The sequence below is a fragment of the Melanerpes formicivorus genome, unplaced genomic scaffold (genome assembly GCF_026170545.1).
Source record: "Melanerpes formicivorus ecotype bairdi unplaced genomic scaffold, bMelFor1.0.p_v2 SCAF_12, whole genome shotgun sequence".
NCBI lineage: Eukaryota > Metazoa > Chordata > Aves > Piciformes > Picidae > Melanerpes > Melanerpes formicivorus.
Window position 1 is genome coordinate 13,438,554 of NW_027142364.1, and position 21,046 is coordinate 13,459,599.

A 21,046-nucleotide genomic window follows, 5' to 3' on the forward strand; every position below is an offset into this window, starting at 1 on the left:
TCCTGACACTTCAGTGACAAGAGTCAACATAAAAGTGCCACCTTTGATACAGCAGTGGATGGGGGGGGCTACCAGAGTCATCTTTGCTAAATAGCATTGCAGATGTGTTGCTTGACTTGTTTCTGTATCAGCCCTGGAGAACGAGCTGAAGCTGTCCTTCCCTGTGTACCTGCTCCCATCCCTGTTGCACATCCACACCTTGAGTAACCCTCCTGGGCCAGTGGATCCATAGTGCTTCTGCACATCTGTCATGATGGCTGGAGACCTGGCTGCATCCCATCCTTGCTGCTGCTGCAGGAATGGGCAGAGGGGCTGAGAGCTTGGGGCCACAGCAGCCTGGCCAGCTGCAAAACCAAAGCCAGGATGGTTAGGAAGAGCCACAGCAGAGGGATACCAAGCCTTTTTTCCTGGGCCCTCAGTCCTGTATTAGCTGAAAATAAAAAGCCAGGTCAAACCAGTACTGTCACTTTTTAAAGAAGTGGCAAAAGCATTTCAGAAATGTGTTAGCAATATGCCCCCTTTTTTTTTTTTTCCCCTTTTTTTTTTTTAATCCACAAATTAGGTTCACAGAAAGTTTACATCCTCTGATTAGGTGTTGCTGTATTTCTCCATTTGCATTTCTGTACCTTACTGCAAAGGCGTCAAATCTGACACTTCCCTGGCAAAGGCAGGAAGAGGTGAGCATTTTGGGGGTGGGGCTGTGGAAGGGGCAGTGCAGGGAAAGAAAGGTTTCCAGCAGCTCTGATGAAAATCTGGTGAAGCCTTTTCAAGTCCTCCTTTACAGAAACTGCCTTTATTCTTTTCCATTCCAAAGTAATACAAACAGACTATCTGATCTGACAGTGCACTGCCTTGTAAAAGGAGAGAGGAGCAGCACACTCACAGGAGGGCTTTCGTTTGATATGCAGTTGAAGAATAATAGAAAGAAGGGCTCATTTTCCCCTCTCTTTGCATGTCAGTCACTCACACTTATTGCAGGGGAAAACTGCTCCTTGTTAGAGCAGGTCAGCTGGGAGGACTTTCTGTTCCAATCTTCTCCTAACCTCTTGGCAATACGTACAGGTTGTTTGTTGGAGTCCTCTGGCCAGGAAGCAAGATTGAGCTTTCAGATTGTCCAAATCAACTCACATCTTCCTTTGTCTCCCACTAGCATGTATTACATAGCTCCCTACAGAGCTTTCCTCTCCAAATAAATCAATGTCTCAGTCTCTGTTCCAATTAAGTAATAAAGCAGACAAATAAAACCAGTCCAGCCCTCAGCAGTGGGTTGAGGGGATGCACACAGAGGGAAATCCTTGCTAAGCAGATAGTTCATACCTGTCTAACACAGTGCTTACATTTCTTATCACCATGAGTAGAATGTTATTGAAAGAGGTCACAAAAATGGAAGATGTATTTCTATAAGAAGTGTGCTGGGATAAATGTTGGTTAATCCTGGCATCCAGAATCTTGACACATGGCTCCTGACAGAGACCATGCCCAAAGGGCCATCCAGTCTTGCCACCTCCAGCTGTTGGAGCCCAGATTTCAAGTTTTCCAGCTAATAGGGCCATATCCAAGCACAGTTATATGTACACACACACATACAGAAGTAGTTCTTCAGCCCTAACTACTCCTCTACCCTGCAGGGTCATGGATTGGGTTTCACAAGTCTGGTGTTCAGCTTTCAGAACACACCAAGGCTCTTGTCTAAGCAGCTCTGTCTTTGCTCTGGTGATGAAAACAACTTGGCTAAACAGCATGTCTCCTGCTGAGTTTGCCCCATCAGCCACAGCTTGGGTCATATTCACTTGGACCATGGAAGCACAAAAAGCCAGTATGGATGGGACCCAGGACAAAAACATATTCTTGCTCCACAAATGGGCACAGGGGTTTGAACGAGGTTGTGCAGGAAGTGCAGGGAAAACTTCAGGATCCAAACAATCCACTAATCCAGCTATCTTAGCCAGAAACCTATCCTCCCATGGCTTCCTATGAGACATTTTCATTTTCTGGCACCAGATGCCCAATTCCAAGTTGCATTTATGCTCTTTCTTACAGGTATTTCCTGAGTCCACAGTTACCTGAATTGCATAGTGTCACTAAATTGTGCACTTTGGCTTAGTTCATGCAGAAGCCTGAGAGGCTTAAAGAAAAGGGGGAAAAAAACCCCAACACCACCAGCCTTTCTCCTTCCATGGGATTTTAAGTTCCCTATACAACATTAACATTTCCTTATTGTTTTCAGCAAGTGCAATTCACTGCACTGCATTTTAAGTGTGCTAAAAAGCAAAATCAAAGCTGGTGCAGAAAACATTCAAACATGAAACTATAACCTTACAGCAAGAGGTTTCAAGCTTATTTTAGTTAAACAAGATGATGACTGAGGGTGATTTGATTAGTTACACTCCATATGTTGTGTTATACATATGTTACATTGCTCACTTACCAGGCTGTGTCATGGGTTCAGAAAGTCTTTTAACTCAGTAGAGCCGAGCCTTAAATGCCAAGAGCTAGATGGTGAGTCCAAGCTGTTTGAAATTAAGAGGAAAAAGATGGACATTAAACACTGAAAGGAACCACAAATTCCCTTTCTCCTCATGTCACCAGGTCAAGTAAATCAGTGTCTTTCCAGAAGCAAATTCAAGTTGCTTTGGTTACAACCAAAACCTACTTAGTAAAACAACAACATACAAGCAATTGTATTAGCTGATCCCTTCTGGCCTTGGATTTCTTAAGTAGAAAATTAACTCAGTTTGTGGTTTTCTAGTTTGTACATTGATCTCAGGCTAAAATGCAGGTTGAAAGCATGGTGAGTAGTTTTCTTTACATCTGGAAAATTGCAGACCTAGGGCATCTTCAAACATGTTTGCAGGTAGCTTCAGGAATTGCCCAGATTTGTTCACCCTCAACTGAACTCTAGACCATTTCAGTACAAAGTAAAGCAGCCTAATTTAAAACCACAATAGCACACTTAAACATACCCTTAGAACAATGTTTCCATTAGGGGGAAAGGGAAGTCACTGAGTATCACCCAGTGACTGCATGCCCACTCAGATCTGTTTCAAAGTGGGTTTCAGCTTCTCCCAGCCCCCTGTGGAAGCCTCATTGTGTTTGCTTTGGACTATCCATGACTGAGAATCATCACAGAATTTCATTCTCTCTACTCTTAACTGAGTTCCCCAGAAGTGGACCACGCTAACTGAAGTCACTATAAAATCCATTCTACTCTCACCATTCAACAGCTTTTACAATCAGTGTTCCACAGGCTGAGAAAAGCCCAGAAGATGCACATCAACTCCATTATCAAGCAAGCTGGGAGAGGTTCTTCACAGTATCTGCATACCTCACCAAGGCCTGAATCACACAAGGTTACAGTAAATTTGCCTCCTTTGGGCCTGCAAATGCAATTTGGTATCTCTGACCCAACTTTGTAAAACAAGGGCTTCTTCATTCTTCCTGGCTGACCCCAACATGGGTCACACGCACACACTGCTGCTTTGCAAAACAACACACAGATTCCTTTCCCTCTCAATGGACCCTCAGCAGATGCTTGCAAAGCAGCAGAAGTCTGAGACTACATTGCACACATGTGAGCCTTCACAGGGCATAAAGTGGTCAGATTAAGGGGTCAGAAGACAAGTGTAATTGAAACCCCTCACCTAGGCAGCAGGAATACACAGCTTCTTACCAAAATCTAGGATCCTGGAGCAAATCTACTGAGTAACCACCACTCTCACAGCAGCCCAAATCCTCACACTCCTTAACCCCTCTGCTCAATCAGAGGATTCTTACAAATCCAGCACAGGTTCTCAGTCCATGACAGCAACCTACAAGTGAGCAATGCTATCCTCAGGAACTTTGTGATGCATGCAGAGCACCCAGTAGGTCCTTTAGCTCCTAAAAAGCTTTATATGAAGCAACACATAATTTGCAAAGCTCCTGAATGTGCTTGGTCTTAAAAACAGGGACTCAGAAGGCACTATTATTCTCACAACATACCTTAGGTGCCCTGTTTGTACACACAGCAGCAGTTGCCCAGAGCAGCACTGTCGCACAGACAACAGGGACAACCAAGCAGCCAACAGGTCATCACAGCTGCTTTGCTGCTACTGCTATGTGTTATCTGCATCACTGACTACTGCTGCTCAGTAGTGACCATGCTGGCTGCCACAGTGCAGGCCAGCCCCAGTGACTCAGTGACAGCAGGACACACTGCACTTCCAATGGCTGTAGGAAGCAGGAAAAGTGATTCACATCCTTTCAGCCAACACTGAACCCCCTTAGTGTTGTTCCAAGGCTCAAAAACTCCAGTCGGTGACAAAGGGAGTCTTCAAAATACAATGCAAAACCCAAGATCCTGATGCTCCGTGCTTAGGAGTCTGTCCCCACCTCTGTTCCTTCCCAGAAGCACCACTCCTCTATTCGTGAAACTGTAGCCTTTTTCTAACAAGTAAACACCACCCACTCCCCACCCCCAAAGCAGCACACAATCTCTTACCGCTCAGCTTTTTGTTAGTTGGCCTGGGGGCTGCACTTCCAGGGGTGACTAGCAGGAATACCTATCTGCATGCTTGACACCTCAAAGTTCATTCATTAAAAACAAAAAATAATTAAAAGATGCAATGAAAATATTAGTAAATCAATGCAGCAGTTGTTGTGCCAATCACCAGTTAACATTTTGCTCTTGTATAGTTCCAAGCAAGGCTTTACCAAGAAGGGAAAAGTATTATCTCAGGGTTTTTTGACAGGGGAAGAAGAGATAAAAAGGGAGCCTGCCAACAAATTGCCTGCATCTTTTATGAGTTTACATAGTTACATAGCAATTTACAGCAGTTATAATAAATTCATTTACAGCATGGATAAAAGCAGGAGGGAAAGCTGCAGAGGAGCTTATGAAAAACAACCTGGCTTTCCCATTGCCAGAAGAGAATCTATAGGGGCAGAGCATATCCTCATCACTCAGAACTGTCAGGTCTTCCCTGGCTTTTGCTGCCAGTCACAGGAGTGACTGCTGCTGAATGCAGTCAGTGGTTTCTTCTCCTTCATTTAGTATTACACATGAGATTCAAGTATACTCAAAGCAAGTAAAGCCCCTCTCTGCTAGAACCAAGTCTGCTGCTGGACACTCCCCCCTCCATTCATGCAGTCTGGATTTCACTCCAGAATTACATTAACAGAGATTTGGTCACACATCTCTCCAGGCAGGATTTTTTATTGTGTAACTGGCCAATTCAGATGCAAAAAACCTTCTCAAAATTTACATTCTGTGGTCTCCTATGATTAAAATATTTTGAAACTCAGATCTTGAGTGAAGCACTAAGGTATGACATAAATAGTGAGTATTGAGGTATCTAGGGTGAATGACAGATGTGTATGTTCTATTTTTTTGCTTTATTTGGCCACCCAGACAGGTTTGTTAAGTCCCATCCAATCCTGAATACTTTAGAGACAAGTTCTCCTCAGTCAGCCTAGGAATGGCCACTCTGACTCAGCATGCATTAAATTTACATGCATGTTAACAGATGGAAATGACAAAGGCCAGAGGGGAAATTAAACATGCAAACAAACATAATCAGTGCCATGTAAAAAAATGTAGATCAGGAAAGATTAGTTACATGCATTCAAGCATTTTCTTGGTTTGGTTGTGGGCTTTTTGTTCTTCCCCTTTTGCTCCCAAGTAGCATGCTTCCAAGAATACTGGCTCTGGGAAAATGGATCCCTGCAGTGTTGGCTATACCATGGGAATTCTCAACTATTACCTCCCACCTTGAATTAATTTGATGGCACATCAAGTAACTTTAAATCTTGTATACAGACAGTCACAGCACACTCATTCACCACAGTGAGTCCACTGTAACACAGGGTCATTGCCACAAGAAAACAGCAATGGCTGGCCAAGGGATTTAGCTGGGGATCCAGCTAACTACTTTTGGGGAAACCTATCAGTTGAGGGGGAAGCCTTCAGCTAAGGGGGTTGTCTTGACCTTTCCTTAATTGCTGGTTGATGAGAAACCAAAACAAAACTGTTGCTCACAACACATTTCCCCTAGAGATGTAGCAGAATCCTGCAATGTAATGGGGAGGATTCATCTCTCTGGCCCAAAGGAGACGACTTTTACATCCGGTCCTTTCTTTTCCTGAAACACATCAGCATTCAGCCTTGTTCCACTGCCTGCTAGAAACCCACTAAGGGGCAAAGTAACAGGGACTGCTGGAAAATAGTGGGAGGGCCTACCTGGTGTCACTGGTTTGTTTTCTGTAATGCTTGTAACCATGGCATTTGAGCAGCCAGAAACAAAAGCAGCACCTTCATAAGCGGAAAGGCTTCCACTTCCCCTGGTCGTCCCCTGAAACAAAAGGGCATAACTTCTTACATATTTTGCAGTTGCTGCCTTTGTTTCTAGAGAGTATTTTATATTAAGAAACTTGTTTAGACAAAATTATTTCACACATTGCTCTGAATAAAGCCACAGATGGATTCAAGGAGCCTAATTACTATTTGGGGTTCATTTTTTTCCTTTTCCACAGAAACCAAAATCTGAAGTGTCTGGACACACAATTTGGATTTTGACTTGGTTTCTAAATGTTACCTTAACGTTCAGACCTGTACCAAGACTGACAGCTTGGAAACGTAGCTTAGCAGAGGACCCAGTTGCCCACACAACTTGGTGGGGTTGGGTTCTGCAGCTTCAGCTTCTTTTGCCAAAAGCTTTAAACATCACTTTTCTCTCCTCTTCAAATATTTTGTTTCCCTCCTTGTTGTCTAGACACAGGGCAATTGCAGCCTTCTGTGTTTTGACAACTTTCTCATTTGTTATGGTCACAGCCCATGGAGGCACACAGATTTAACCCTCTGCCTTCCGTCCTGTCTGTATTTTAACAGCGCTTTGTCTCCAACCAAACTGTTCCTAAAGATCCAAATACCCACATGACTCAGAGACATTCTTCTTAATCTCTTTCTCAAATTCTCTCCCTGACAAGGAAGCACTACATCTCACCCAGAGAAAGATAAAATAGTCACTTGCTCTTGATAAAACTATTTTTAAAAAGGCCCTGTTGAGCGATTTCAAAGACGAGGCAGTGCCCTTTGGAGCTGTGTTGTTATGCTCTTCCTCCAATTCTTTCATGAAAATCACAAACCAGAGTGCAACAACCCAAATGTTTCCAGAGCAGCAAACTGTCACCTTCTATATATAGCCCAGGTGTCACAGTTCAACCCACCCTATCTAAGGGGCTTAGAGATATGGAACACACCACACTTGTAAGGCTGTAGATACTGTGAGGAAACTGCTGTAATTAAATGTAAGTTTTGGCCATCAGCTTCTGTGTGCTGATGAAGTCTGCAAGGTTTGGGGAAGGCTGTTTGTAACCACACTCCTGGGAACGCTCCTGCAGAGCAAATAACAGATTTCACCCTCTCATACTCCCTCCTCTCAACTGGGTAGCAAATTTTATGTCTGAAAATTCCGGAAGTTGTCTTTGGAAATGCATGAATAAAGAGGTTAAGACTGTATAAATCAGCTACATGGTTAATACCATCCCCATTTATAGACCATTCTTAAAACACATTTGATCCCATTGCTTCCTGGACCCAATTTACTGCTGGCTCTTTCAGACACTTGGAAGATTTACATTATGGTGGCCCAAATATCCCAAACTTCCTCTGCATTACTTCAGTTTGTCCCCTTGGAAGGCACTATGTCACTGTTCAACAACTTCCTGAGCATTTGGACCCTTTGATCCCGTTAAATACATTCAGAAAGACTCTACCTGTAAAGCCATTGCTGTCAGCGTAATGAGAAAGAGTTAACACCATAAACTTCACAAGCCTATGAACACTAAATGAGGTGACAAAGGCAGTTGTATATCACTCCATCAAACTAATTCTGTCAGTCAGTGAAATCTGTAAAACCATTTACAGTATGCAGTCTGGCTCAGCTGTTGTTCTGAAATTGATTCCAGACTATAAAATGGTTTACATGGATTAGGATATAGACTTTATTTTTTGCTCATTTGTTAGCGAGGAGACCATCAGACCACTAAAAAACAAAACCAAAAACTGAAGCAAAAAAAAACAAACCCCCAAACCACAATCCCCCCCCAACAAATGAAAGAAACCAACCAATCCAAACTAGGAAAAACACAACCCACCAACCAACTAACAACAAACAAAACAAAAACAAACCCAATCAAACAAAACCCTCTAAACCCATACAGATGTTCCTCAAACCCCCAAAGAACAGGATTTCCAGCAATTGGTGGTTTAAGACTGAAGCATCATCTCACAGTGGCAGAACACATACAGGGAAGGGCTCTTAGGTGGACTGCTAGGACTAACAAAACAGCGATGTGCGCAAGTGCTTTTGTAATCAGGTCTTTACAGTTGATCTCATTTAAATTCACTGCTCATGGAGCACAAGGTGACTAGAAGAATACTAAATGAACTGCCTGACCACATCCAAAGCTTTAGAATCCTCCAGTTGAAGAAGTTGGGTAATCGTTATACGCATAATTAAGGGCAATGGGAAAAGAATTCCCTAGTTCTTTACGCTTCCTTACTGCCATGCGATTTCAGCAGTTGCAAACCTCTGCACAATTCCAGACCTTTTAGTTTGTTTGTTTTTTGGGGTTTTTTAAAATACTTGTCTCTGGAAGCAGGGGAGGCAAAAGAGAATTTCAAGGCAACCAATAGCGCACAAAAGTCTTCCAGCCTTCAGCTTGAGCAGGGAGATGGAGTGTAGGAAGCAGTACGCATCTTCCTAGAAATCATCTCTGGACAGCAGGCACTCCTCCCTGTCCTTGTCTTCCCTCCTGGCCCTGAACCAAGCAGCTAGAACAGAATCTTCACTATTCATTGGCAGGCAGCAGCTCTCTAGAACACAAAAACATGAGGGGCGGGTAAAGACAACTGCTTACAGACACCAGAAATAACTCCCCATTGCCACATTCTTCACATCGTCACTTCTGTGTTGTGTCACACCATATGGCTCTTCAAATGCACAACTTGCAATACTTAAGATGCTGCTTTTGGCCCCAGGCTGGTGACTGAATCTCTGTATGAAGACCTGAAGGCAGACTGAGTAACCTAGAGATAATGGAGCTCAGTTCCAGGGCTGGGGTTGTGAGCAAGCCTTCCACATCCATCCCAGAGATCATCCTGCAGCCAGAAAGGCTTCAGGTCACTCTGGGTTTCATACCTTGATACAGACTTTTTCCCTCCAATTCCACCTTTTTTTTTTTCCCTTCAATTAATTCTCCCCCTCTCCCAAATCAAAGCCCCATTTAGCCCAAACAGGAAAAGAAACAATTCTAGCAGTCAGTTGTTATATTGCACAACAAAAGGATACAACAAAGTTCACTTAAATGCTATCTGACACTAAAATAAGGGATGGTAAGTTACACACGTTCTGTTGATACAAGGGAAATAGACCAAGATGTTACTTTATTTCTTAGACTTTTGTGTTGCTGCAGGGGTGGGGGAAGTATTTTAAGACTCTAGAAGCTGCAGTACCCCTACATTGTAGCTCTTGCCACTCCTACTTGCTCAGCACAAACTGACTCTGCAACTTGAACAATTTTAATCACAAACCTCTGGTTTTACCCAGCTTAGAAATGGAGAACCATGCAACAACACAAACCAAACCAAACAATGGTTTTCACACTATAGGAAGACAGATTTGTCAGTATTCCAAATTAAAAGTGGAAGTTAAGGGTGGTGGCAAAAGTTTATTAACACACAAGAACACTGAGCCCACCTTATGTATCTGCTTGCATCCTGACACTCCCAGCAGCTGTGTGCAAGCTCCCAACAGAACTGCCTATGCTTACGAGCTGGAGAGGTGCACAAGCCATAGCAGAGGAAGGGCAGATGGTTCAGATTAAACCATTACCATAAATGCCAGTGTACAACCCATACCAGGGATGAGGCTCTCACCTGGAAGGCTGGAGGAACTGAGTCTGTCTCCCCAGGGCTCAGCAGAACTGAGCCTCACCAGTCCCAGCAAGCATCTGGATCGGAGCAGAGGTAAGAGCAAGCCGCTGACAATTCTTCTGTTTCCCGCAGCTAGGAAAATTAAGGAGTAAAGCAAACTAGAGAAATGCATTTGCTAAATTCATCCAGCACTTTCATGATTGAATTCCTCTGTTTTCTGGTTTCCAGGCTTGCTTTGGTGTTTGTTCATTGTTGGTTTGTTGTTTTTTGAAAGTTCCCTCTATGCAAAAGACAAAGTAATAAACAATATAAAGCACAGGAAAGTTCAAAGGGAGTCAGCCAGTGACAAGAGAAGGGAAAAGCAGCAGACCTTACCTCAAAAAGGGAGTCAGCTGGTGACAAGAGGAGGGAAAAGCAGCAGACCTTACCTCAGAAAAGAACAGAGATCTGAGTTCTCAGTGAGGAGAGCATTTTTTCCCCACCAGATTTGTGGCAGCTGTTAAGCAGCCTAAAATTCAATGCTTTTCAGTAGTTCACCTCCCTCTTCCAAGCAGAAAGTTTCTATTTGTGTTCACTACCACTGGGCCAACAGGTCTTCATTGGGAATTTTACCATCATCTTATTTGCAAATCAAGCTACAGCTTTTCCATCAAATAATGTCCTCACAAACTCAATAGCCCCAGAACACAGGAAGCTGGACAGAAGGAAGAGAAGAGTCAAAGTCACCAAACACAATCACAAGACACCAGTGACGCCTAGGGGCTGCTGAGGTGGGAGAAACTGACAAAGGCTGCTCCCAACAGCTCTGCAGCTGAAGCAAGTCATTACCTTCCAGTGCTGACAGAAAGCACATCACCAAGGAGTACACGAATACCTGAAGCCATATTTAACTTCACACTCATTACACTTATGACTACAAAATGTTACTGGGGGTAGAAATAACCATGAAACATTACCTGGTAATTTGTTCTCCTCATGCTATGTACCAACTGTCAAAACTTACATGCAAATTCTAGCACACCACCTTCTCTACAGATTCACAGGGATACCCTGCGTGGCCCTTGAAGTCCAGTATACTTCTTGGTCAAAACATCTCTCCTCTGCACCTTCAGCTAAGCAAGGAACCAAGGGGCCATTAGGATGAAAGTGTTTTCAGATCTCACGTATACATTGCTGCTCATGGATTTAGAGTCAGTTCAGAAGACTTTGAAGTGATTTGGATGATATATAGAACAAGTATGCATTAAAATGCATGCCTCATCAAGAGAGCGCACGGCACTACAGTTCTACCCTTGGTGTGAAGGCACTTCACTTGCGTGACCTGTTTTGAGGTACAGAAATACCTGGGTCCCTCACGACAAAATGTAAGAGTTCACACTACATTGCTCGGGATTTTTGGTTGTTTGGGGGTGTTTTGTCTGGGCTTGTTTTTGTGGGGGTTCTTTGGGGGGGGAGGGTGTGTGCTTTGTCTGTAGCTTTGCTTTCCTTTTTAAAAAGCCACAACAACAGAACACAAACCTCTCAAAACACAGAGCAATGGGGAAAACACACCTAATGAGCCTTATAACCCAAGTATCTCCTAAACTGGAGGGGCAATCCAAAGCAGCACTACTACATCACTGAAAGCAGATATCTTCAAGCCACCCCACTTTCTCCACCCAGAGTATAAAACCCTAGGAAAGAACACTAGCTTAATGAGTTCCATCAATCTCCTGAAGACACAACACCCCACAACAGCCAGCCAATAACCACTATGAAAAGCAAACTCAAAAGGCCATAATGGGAATTCTCTACCTTTATGCTACCAGTATGAAAGCAGAGAGGGCTGCAGGAGTAAAGGCATCCATAGCTGACACTAAACATGGCAAAAAGGACATACAATGTGTCTTCAGGTGGTTTTGAAGGACACACAACTCAGCTGCACAGGCTCTTACAGGTAGTAAATTTGCACATGTTTTCACAATGACTAGTCACTATAAAGGCTCAATTTCCATTTGACCACTAAACTTACAGGTCACACAAACTGGCAAACACTCTACTTCAGGACAGTAAGCCACAACTAACTTCACAGCGAAATACCACTTCGCATGCTGTTAGCAACACACTCTTGGTTTTGCTTCCATGGAGCAAGGAACAAAAGGAACAAAAAAAAAAAGAGGCAACTAAAAATATATCTGTTTTATTTACCAGTTTTCTAAAAAGCAAAGTCATAAAAATTAGTCACAAGTGGCAAAACCCAAAATATATATTGCACAGTGTACAGAAAACATTGTTGACATGTTGACAAAGTGTCATCACAAATAAGTCATCTTACAACAGTTTGGAAAAATTACAGCTTCAGAATCTTATCTATAAATGGAGGCATGTAGATTTAAAGTTACAGGAAAATATTTTAATACCACCCTGTAAATGCAAACACTTTAAGGATGCAAGATTAAGTCCATAAGTAAGCACATCCACAAAATGCTCTAAATATACTTTTCTCTTCCTTTCACTAAGTTAAGAGTTACAAGATGGTCATTGAAGAATAAAGAAAAAGGAAAAAATGAAAACAAAACCAGCATAAAGTATATTTAAAAAAAAAAAGAAGCATGCTAAAAGCAAAGAAGTTTGAAGTATTTGAGAAGTCCCTGAAAATAATTTGTATGCTTATGATGCACTCCTTTATATAAAGCTTTTATTTTTCCCAAACCCCTGGTCCGATTGAAACTTATCTCTGTTCACATGTGAAAATGATGTATGTTCAATATGTTGGTATAGCTGCACTGGCTCCATTTATGATGAAAACATTTAATACATCAGACTTGGACACCCACATTTGAATATGTCTCACTCGGTTTATATTTACAGATATTGAAGTCTGACCTTGCTAAACTACTAAAGACAGGAACCAGATCTCGCTGGGTTGTGCTTCACGCTACGCTTCAGATATTTATTTCTTCGTTTGTGATTCTGCTTGCTTCACAAGTTCACACACTACCTGCAGAACCTGTCTCCAATGCAAGTTTCCTTGAGACACTGTCCAATTAATAACCAATTACTCCACGCAAATTTCTTACACTGAGCAAACACCAATCACTTCTGCGTGGTTTTGGTGGCGTCAGACCTGGCTTCACGTCCCCTTTGTATGCAAAGAGGAGTACTTTTATAGAATGAAAATCACCCTAAAATTCAGTGAATAGAAATGGTATCCTAATGAAAAAGATAAATGCTTTCCATTAAAAATATGTTAAGACAAAGTTAATTGAATTTCTCCTTTTTTTTTTCACCTCAAGACTTATGGCTGACATCTGGCAATACTGCACCTGAATGTCCTTTCAACTAATCAATATAGCAGAGTTGCTCTTCTGTGTTCTTTTCCCCACATCCAACACGTATAAACAGCACAAGAACGGAAAGTACACATATTCAAGTCAACACAATCTCAGAGGCATTGAAATTAAATCCTTGACAGCGAAAGATTCCAGCCACATTAAGTTTTAGATTATGCAATTCAAATATAGTGAAAGTCAATGCTGTTCTCAAAATCACTTTAAGAACTATCTTCAACTGACAAGAAACACCCAATCCCCTCTTGTCACATACAAGGTTTGACATTTGTTTAGCAACACAGGAAAAACTAGTGGCCAACCCACTGACAGTACAAACCAGGAACAAAGGTTAAGTTATACCAAGCCTTGTCTAACAGTCACTGGAGCACACTCAGTCATCCTCTGTGGCCTCAGTTTTTCGAATCTTTTAAACATAAAGATCTCTCATGTATAAATTCTCAGAAATTATGTTTCAAGGTAACAAACAGTTCATAGTACTGCAGTGTCCATTTAAATAGAAGGCTACAAGGCTGTCAGCACTCCTCCATGTGGTCTTACACCTTCACATAGGATTTTAACTCAAGACCATCTTACAAAATCAGTTCCACATTTCTCTTAGACAAAAAAAAGGTTCTTACATTCAAAACTGTATGAAATAAACAAAGAGGATGGGATCAGCTGGTATGAGAAGGGCAAGTGAAAATTGATTTGCTTGAAGGTTATTTCTCCTACTATGCTGAACCACTTCGAATACTAGAACAATGCTGAAGGGCCACTAGGCAAAACTGCTAGAACAATTTATACACTGACTCATTGCCAAAAGGAGATTTGAAGAACCGTATGTACGTAAGGGGATTTTCATGAACCCACTCTACAAAAAAACCAGTAGGCATCAATGGAAAGTTTCTATAGTTCATAAAGAAATACTTGAGGCATGTAAGTGCAAAATAGAAGTCTGTCTTTTTTTTTTTAAAGAAAAGCTATACCATCTTCAACAATGTCCTTACTGGGAAGAGATTGCCACCATTTAAAAAGAGATTCATTCACGAAGGACTCTTCCAGAGCAAGAAAAACACACTTGTGTTTGTGAACTGGATTCATCTTGCTGGATTCAAGAGTAAAACCTTTGTGGATCGTCGCTGTAGTTTTGAAGCAGCTTTTGAAACAACAGGCTCAAAGGCTATGTTTGTTCTTCACTGACTTGACTCAGGGAGACCAAGTTGTTTTCTCCACTCTCTTCAATCATTTCATTAAGGTCCATTTCATGGATTTCTTCATCATATGAAGTATAAAAATTGCTCTGTATATTGTCCTCACAAAAAATACATTCCTAAAAAGAAAATTATAGAAGCAGTCATAGTTAAAGAAAAAAAGCTTTTCCAAACAGTGCTTTTGCATGTGATTCCCTGATTTCTAAGTAACCTTTATATCTGTGCTGCAACCACCAGACACATTCTAATCTCCAATTCTCCCACACAATCATTTTATAACATGTAGCAAATCTGTTAGAAGCAGTTATGTCATCAATCATCTAGAATGTTGACATTTTATGTGCACTTTCAATCACCTTTTCCTCCATTTGATGGCTAACCCTGCTGTAATTATGTTCATGCTCACTGCAGACAGAATAAACTGTAGACTTACACAAGATGAGCGCTATAGGATTAGTGTTGCAGGAACATTAACATCAGGATTAGGATTCCACTGAAATTCTGTTACACTGAATTTTGAAACACTCATGTAGAATGAGTCTCTGCATTTGGTAATTTATGTGCAAAAAAGGTACAAGTGATGGAAAGCTTAGGGAAGAGAGAATGCAATTAGGTATGTAAGTAAAATACAGACATTAAAACTGCAAGGACATTTTGTTTCGGGTTCTTCTGGTGTTTTGTTTGTTTGTTGTTGGGGTTTTTTGCTTCTTTGTTTGTTTTCTTGCTTTTCAAGCCTTTAATCCACTTGTGGAATCAAGGCAATGGAAAATCCTGCATGTGAAGTCTGATAGAAAGAAGGAACACTGTATCCCCATTAATTCTGCACTTTCTAGGAATTCATGGGCATAAATTTCTATGCTCAAAAGAGATTTCCACGTAGTGAAGTTTCTGGCTGTGTTGATAAAGGATTTCAAACAGATATCTGTGAATGTACAAAAAGGAAGACTATTTCTCTTACATTAATCACCAGCACTTAAACTTTCCTGTTGGAAAGAAGACTTAGGATAAATTAGATCAAGCCAGAAACCACTGTATTGGACTTTGAATTAATTTTTCCCTTGCATAATTGATTAAGCTTTCATACAACAGGAATGTAAAAGTGTAACTTTGGCAGCTAACAATTTAAGCACAGTTACACATGCAACACTCACTCACTCATTTAAACTTACAGAATTAGCAACAGTTTTTGGCAGTCCACCTTGCTGGATCCACGGATGAACTTCAATGAGCTCTCTTTTTTGTTCTTCTGTAAATTTTGGCTGTAGTTTCTGCATTTGCTTTAACTTCTGCTTATCTTCTTTTAAAACTGTTTCCAAATCTCTGAAATAAAATGCATTTAAAAACTGAGCTTCAACAATTTCTAGGCTCTATGCCTACATAAGATTACACAGTTGAATACTAACATTTTTAAAGACTATTTTTGTTCTGGAATGTTAAGCTTACAAATCTAGTATTAGAAGAAAATGAAGTGTGATTATTTCAACAGCATTCTGTATTTGCAGACAACTTTAATGCATCTCTGCTGGCTCACTATCTTTTCAGATTCTTTCAGTGACGACAGTTTCTTAGAGCAATTCAGGCAGCACCACTGGTGAGAAACCAACACAAGCTCCAGCTCCCATTTGCTGCTACTGCAGCAGTAGGTTCCAAATCCCCCTTCACTGGGAGGACAATCCAAAACAGACACTAGATGCACATATGAAATACTAAAGCAGAACTAGAGAGACACATTTAAGAAAGTCATCAAGGACAGATTAAACTTCAGGACTGAGAGGAAGAGATTTAGAAAACACTGCTCTATTCCAGCAGCCAAACTTCTCCCCCTCCCAGTACTCCACCTGGGTTCAGAAACTTCAAAATAAGCCCCCCCCCCCCCCCCAAACATTTATAAGCTGTATTTATCTATAAAAGATGACAATAGTAATCAAGAAACCCAGTACTATTTCTGGTCCTTACAGTGCACCTAAGAACAGGCTGGCTTTACACTTCCCTTCCTGGGCATCATGCTCTGACAGTGAGCTTAACTTGCATAAATACTCCTGTTTTTAACTAGATTCTTTTTGGCAGGCCTTGGTACTCTTACAGTCACTGGAATTCCCATCTCTAGTTGATAACCCTTCAGGCTACAAAAACTGAGGAATGCCATGGTGTTTTTAAACCTAGGGAAAAAAATCTGAAGTTCTTACAGTGTGTTCTCTATTTTTCCCCCCCCCCATCATCCCTGTGCTTCTGTATACTGAAAGATTGCTCTCCTTCCCTTTCAAAAGATTTGTCTTTACTGAAAAGCTCTATTCCTTTCAAAATACCATTCACTGCTCCCAAGAGATATAAACAAAATGACTTTTTTCCTTTGTTTTTTTAATTCTGCAGAGTGGACACCCCTTCTCCTTTATACCTCCTCTTTGCTGTTACAAACTCACAGAATCACTTTGATTGGAAGAGACCTTTAAGATCAGCAAGTCTAACCATTTACCCAGCACAACGAGGCCACCGCTAAACTATGTCCCTAAGCACCACAACAACTACTCAGCTTTTAAACACCTTCAGGATTATTAATTATTTTTTTAAAGGAAGTTTTTTCTATTCAAAATCTTATGATTTTAGCCTCCTACTTCCCTGCCCTATTTGAATGGGAGTTTATGGAGAGAAGCATACATGTGGAAGTTAGGAACCCAGGAAAAAAACACATAAGGCAAAGAAGGCTGTGTGCCACTCAATGTGGCATCTCAAGAACAATGGCCAGGGGGCATAGATTATCCATGCTAGAGACCATCATTAGATCTAAGCATACTTGCCAGGATCTATTATCAGATTACAAGGACTTCCAGCAAGTATGTAGTATAGGAAAGATGAAAAATTGCAAGAGTTCTTCCTGACAGTAAGCTAAACAATAAAACTAATCTATTTCTGTTGAGACACATACAAATCTATCTCAGTATCTGGCCTTTGGTAGATATATACAGGTCATGAAGGACAATGACATGGGAATTACCGTGAAGGTATCTGGTAAGTCATCATAACAGTGTCATCTGTGTTTGCCATCAAAAGCCATATAGGATCCTGAAGAACGTATTTTATGAAGTGCTCACTTTCTTCCATTTCTGCCTTCATTTTGGTTTTATGATGATTTTCTGAGGAATCTATGCTCCCAAAGTATTTGCTGGTATGACTAGTTTCACTACTGCCTTTAAAAAGAAATGTTAAAGTTTTGTTATAAGTTGTCAAAAACAGGTTATCCAAATGCTTCTCAAAATAAAGATGATTAAAGAGGACTGAAGATATAAATACAACAACTCCTTTGCTTCACTTTTTAAAAGAGGGAACTTCCACCCCAAGTGACTGCATTAATACTTTTAAAACTCAAATTCTCAAGCTAAGGCTTCAATAAATTTCATCAGAATAATTATCTTAAACTAAAAACTGAAATGAAACATGAAGACATGCAGTCTTTTCTCATTACTCTATCATAACTACAAATTAATGGTTATTTTACAGACATTTTTAAGAGGCTCTACACTGTAAATCAACCATGATATAAAAAAGCCTTCATGTTGTAGAACATAAAGAAATCATGAACAAATTATGCAATGAAGATTAAAGACAAAGATTTTTTTTCCATATAGCACTTGACAGTCAAGTGGTGTTTGTAATACCTCATGCTCCACCTCCTCTAAAATGCTAAGAGCATTACCTGTTCTGCTCCCTGACATGCCACAGCCATTGGATCCAGACCCCAGAGACTCCGCAGCTGCAGACACACCACTACCTGAAGAAGCCGAACCAGTGCCTGAACATGCATCTTCTTGAAGTAAAATGTCAAGCAGGACACTAGACATGGAGAGTGCATCACTATTTTGAGCATCCATTGGAGATTCAGCCTAGTCATAAGATGGGGAAAGGGAAAAAAAAAAACCCAAATTGAAATACCAAACCCCCAAACCAATGCTGATTCCGTTACTAGTCATGTCCATTTAGTACTAGTCCACTTCATTTCACATACCAGCACGTTTACACAGTTATTCAAAGACAGACAACTGACAATAATACATGCCAAGACTCCTATCTCATATCTTTATAAAGAAAAGGAAAACAAAAAGTAGAAAAAACACTCTTTCAGCATATCTTTCCAAGCCTCTTAGAGGAGCAACAACGAAGTGCTTTTAAGGTTAAGTCTACTTTAATTATTGGATTTTGTTTCATTCAGTCTGCAGAAGTTGGAATTACTAAACTACAATTACAAGTTCATCTCCTGGCATGATAGTGACTGATAACCATCTGTTATTAAAAAACCCACACGGATCTCACAAGGAAAAGGCTTCAAAAAATGATGTAGCAGAGGGAGGAATAGAAGCAGCGGGGTGGAAACTGTTTCAGGCACCTCTACATCCTAAGAACTTCAGATGTGTTCAAGAATGTGATGAATTAAGAAAAACCCTCCAGACTCATCAGCATACTTACTGGTATGGATTCCTTTCCACTACAGTTATCAGTTGTCATGATTTTGGCTATGGCTCCTTCCTCACTTAAAGTTGCATGTAAACCCGCAGCAGCTCCACTTTCAGCAGTTTTTGTGGTTTCTTCTAACTGCAGAAGATTCAGCGGAGAACTGCACCTTGACTGGAACAGAGGCGGAGAAGCCTGGTCCCGAGGACCCAGCGATTGTGGAGTGCAGGAACGGGATGGCTCATTTCGAGTCTCTGTGACAGGAGCCTTTTCACTCTCTGCTGGTGGATTATAGTGGAATGGCTGCGTTGGAAAAAACGCCTGTTGTGGGAAAGGGCTGGGTGTAGCAAATGGAGGCTGGGTTGGAAATACTGTCTGTGAAGGAAAAGCGGAATGGGCAGGGAAGTTGGGCTGGGTGTGGTAAAGCGTTTGAGGTAAGTTACTGTTCATCTCTGGGTAGACATAGTTGGGGAGCACAAGAGCTACAAGAGGCGTCATGAGGGGTGCAGAGAACTGGGATGGTTGCACAGGGCAAGTATTTCCAGAGTCTGGCAGCTGATTAAAACCAGACAGCGAAGTTTCAGGAGCTGGTGGTACAGTTCCTGCTGCTGGAAAAACAGGAAGTGGATATGCAGGCATAACGGTGGGAAAAGACATTGCTGAATAGCTGGCTTGTGAAGTGTCTGATGGTGACCAAGCAGTAGCATTTAAACCCTGAAGAGGGAACCGATGGGGGAATTTAGTTCCAGAAGTTGTACTGTCTGAAGACTCTTGTGGTTTAATGCGCTTCGATTTCCTGTTCTTTCCACTTTTCTTCCAAGGTTGATCCATGCCAGAAGTGCCATTTCTTTGTCCACGGCCACCTGCAATAAGCAGCAACACATGAGGAAGAGTTCTACTTGCAATCTTAAAGATCCATTTCACCTTACAATCTCTAGAAGTTGCTCAAAACTGCAGTTCTGAACTCAGTCTACCCAAAATGGAAGGGGTCAGATTCACTTTTACCTCTAGCACAAGAGTTGAGCTAATTGGGGAATGAAAAGCATGCTGACACCATGGAAGAGAAGAGAGCAGCCATGGATAAAACCAGGCTCAAGTTTGTCACCCAAACAGAACAAGGTTGAAGAACAGGGTCTCCCAGACAGGAGAACTTTTAATTACTCCAGCAATTACAATAAAAGCAGTATGGGACCTGAGTGAATGCCTTTCCAGAGAGTTAAGGTCATTTGGGCCCATAATTGAAAACAGGAAAAACAACAACAACAACAAAACCACAGCAGGCAGAAGGAGAAGTAGTATACATGAAAAAATTTCCTGAGGAGAAAAGTAGCATTCAACCTTTATAAACTTATTTCAGGACAGGTGTGCACCAAGCAATTCTTCCCCAGGTGAAGGCTCTCAGTTCATTTGACTGCAGATGTGAGGAACCCCATTCAAAAAAGTAAAAATCTTCCAGCACTAGAAGCTGTTCAGACTTTTAGTTTGTCTAAAGCTTAGATAAGCTAAAAGCTTAATGAGTAAAAAGAATTCAAAGACATAAAGGGTTTCAGAACAGGTTTCCTAAATCAAGGACCTGCATCACTATTTAAATTTTAAAACTAAATAAATAAATCAAATCAGTGATAAGAATCGGGGGGGGGCGGGGGGGGGAATTGCTTAGCAGTGTCTGACTTCTGTTCCAAGTCAAGTCAGGACTGAAATAGGAACAAAGTCAGATCAGTATCAAGCACTCCTGAAAATGCCATCTGGATCTCCCTGTCCTAACAAACAAAACAACCTCATTATTATGGCTAGTCTGTGCCATTTCCATTCCACTGATCACATTTAATAATTGTTTTGTTACCTTTAAATGATCAGATTGTTTCACTGATCACACAATAATGGAATGTCAGAACTGGATGTAAAGCGAAAGGGCTCAAAACAAACCAAACCTACCAACCTCAAAAAGAGACAGCTGGAAAGACAGAAGAAAAAGCAAGCATAGATACAGTAAAGCAAACATGCTACAGAATGGGGTTCATCCCTTGGAAGTAAGTGTATGACAGTAATAACAGTGCATAGATTTAAGAAATAAATAAGAATCAGACTGTTAGTTAGCAAAAGGTCAGCTCTCATATTTAATGCTATATTCCACTCTCAGTCTTCAAGAATTACCAGAAAGAATTCTT

The 21,046-nt window shown here is 41.2% G+C and overlaps 1 protein-coding gene across 11 annotated transcripts in view; it reads right to left on the reverse strand.

Moving 5' to 3' along the window:
• Positions 1-12,076: 12,076 nt before the first annotated feature.
• The window catches only part of PER2 (period circadian regulator 2), a 49,009-nt gene continuing 40,039 nt past the window's right edge, over positions 12,077-21,046 (reverse strand). For all 11 annotated transcript variants that reach the window (XM_068145440.1, XM_068145449.1, XM_068145448.1 and 8 more), the window contains 5 exons: positions 18,894-19,741; positions 18,127-18,313; positions 17,428-17,620; positions 15,605-15,755; positions 12,077-14,554 (listed from right to left, as the gene is read on the reverse strand). In XM_068145440.1, coding sequence (XP_068001541.1) covers positions 14,405-14,554; positions 15,605-15,755; positions 17,428-17,620; positions 18,127-18,313; positions 18,894-19,741 — 1,529 coding nt within the window. In that variant the 3' untranslated portion in view covers positions 12,077-14,404. The remainder of the gene's footprint in view (positions 14,555-15,604; positions 15,756-17,427; positions 17,621-18,126; positions 18,314-18,893; positions 19,742-21,046) is intronic.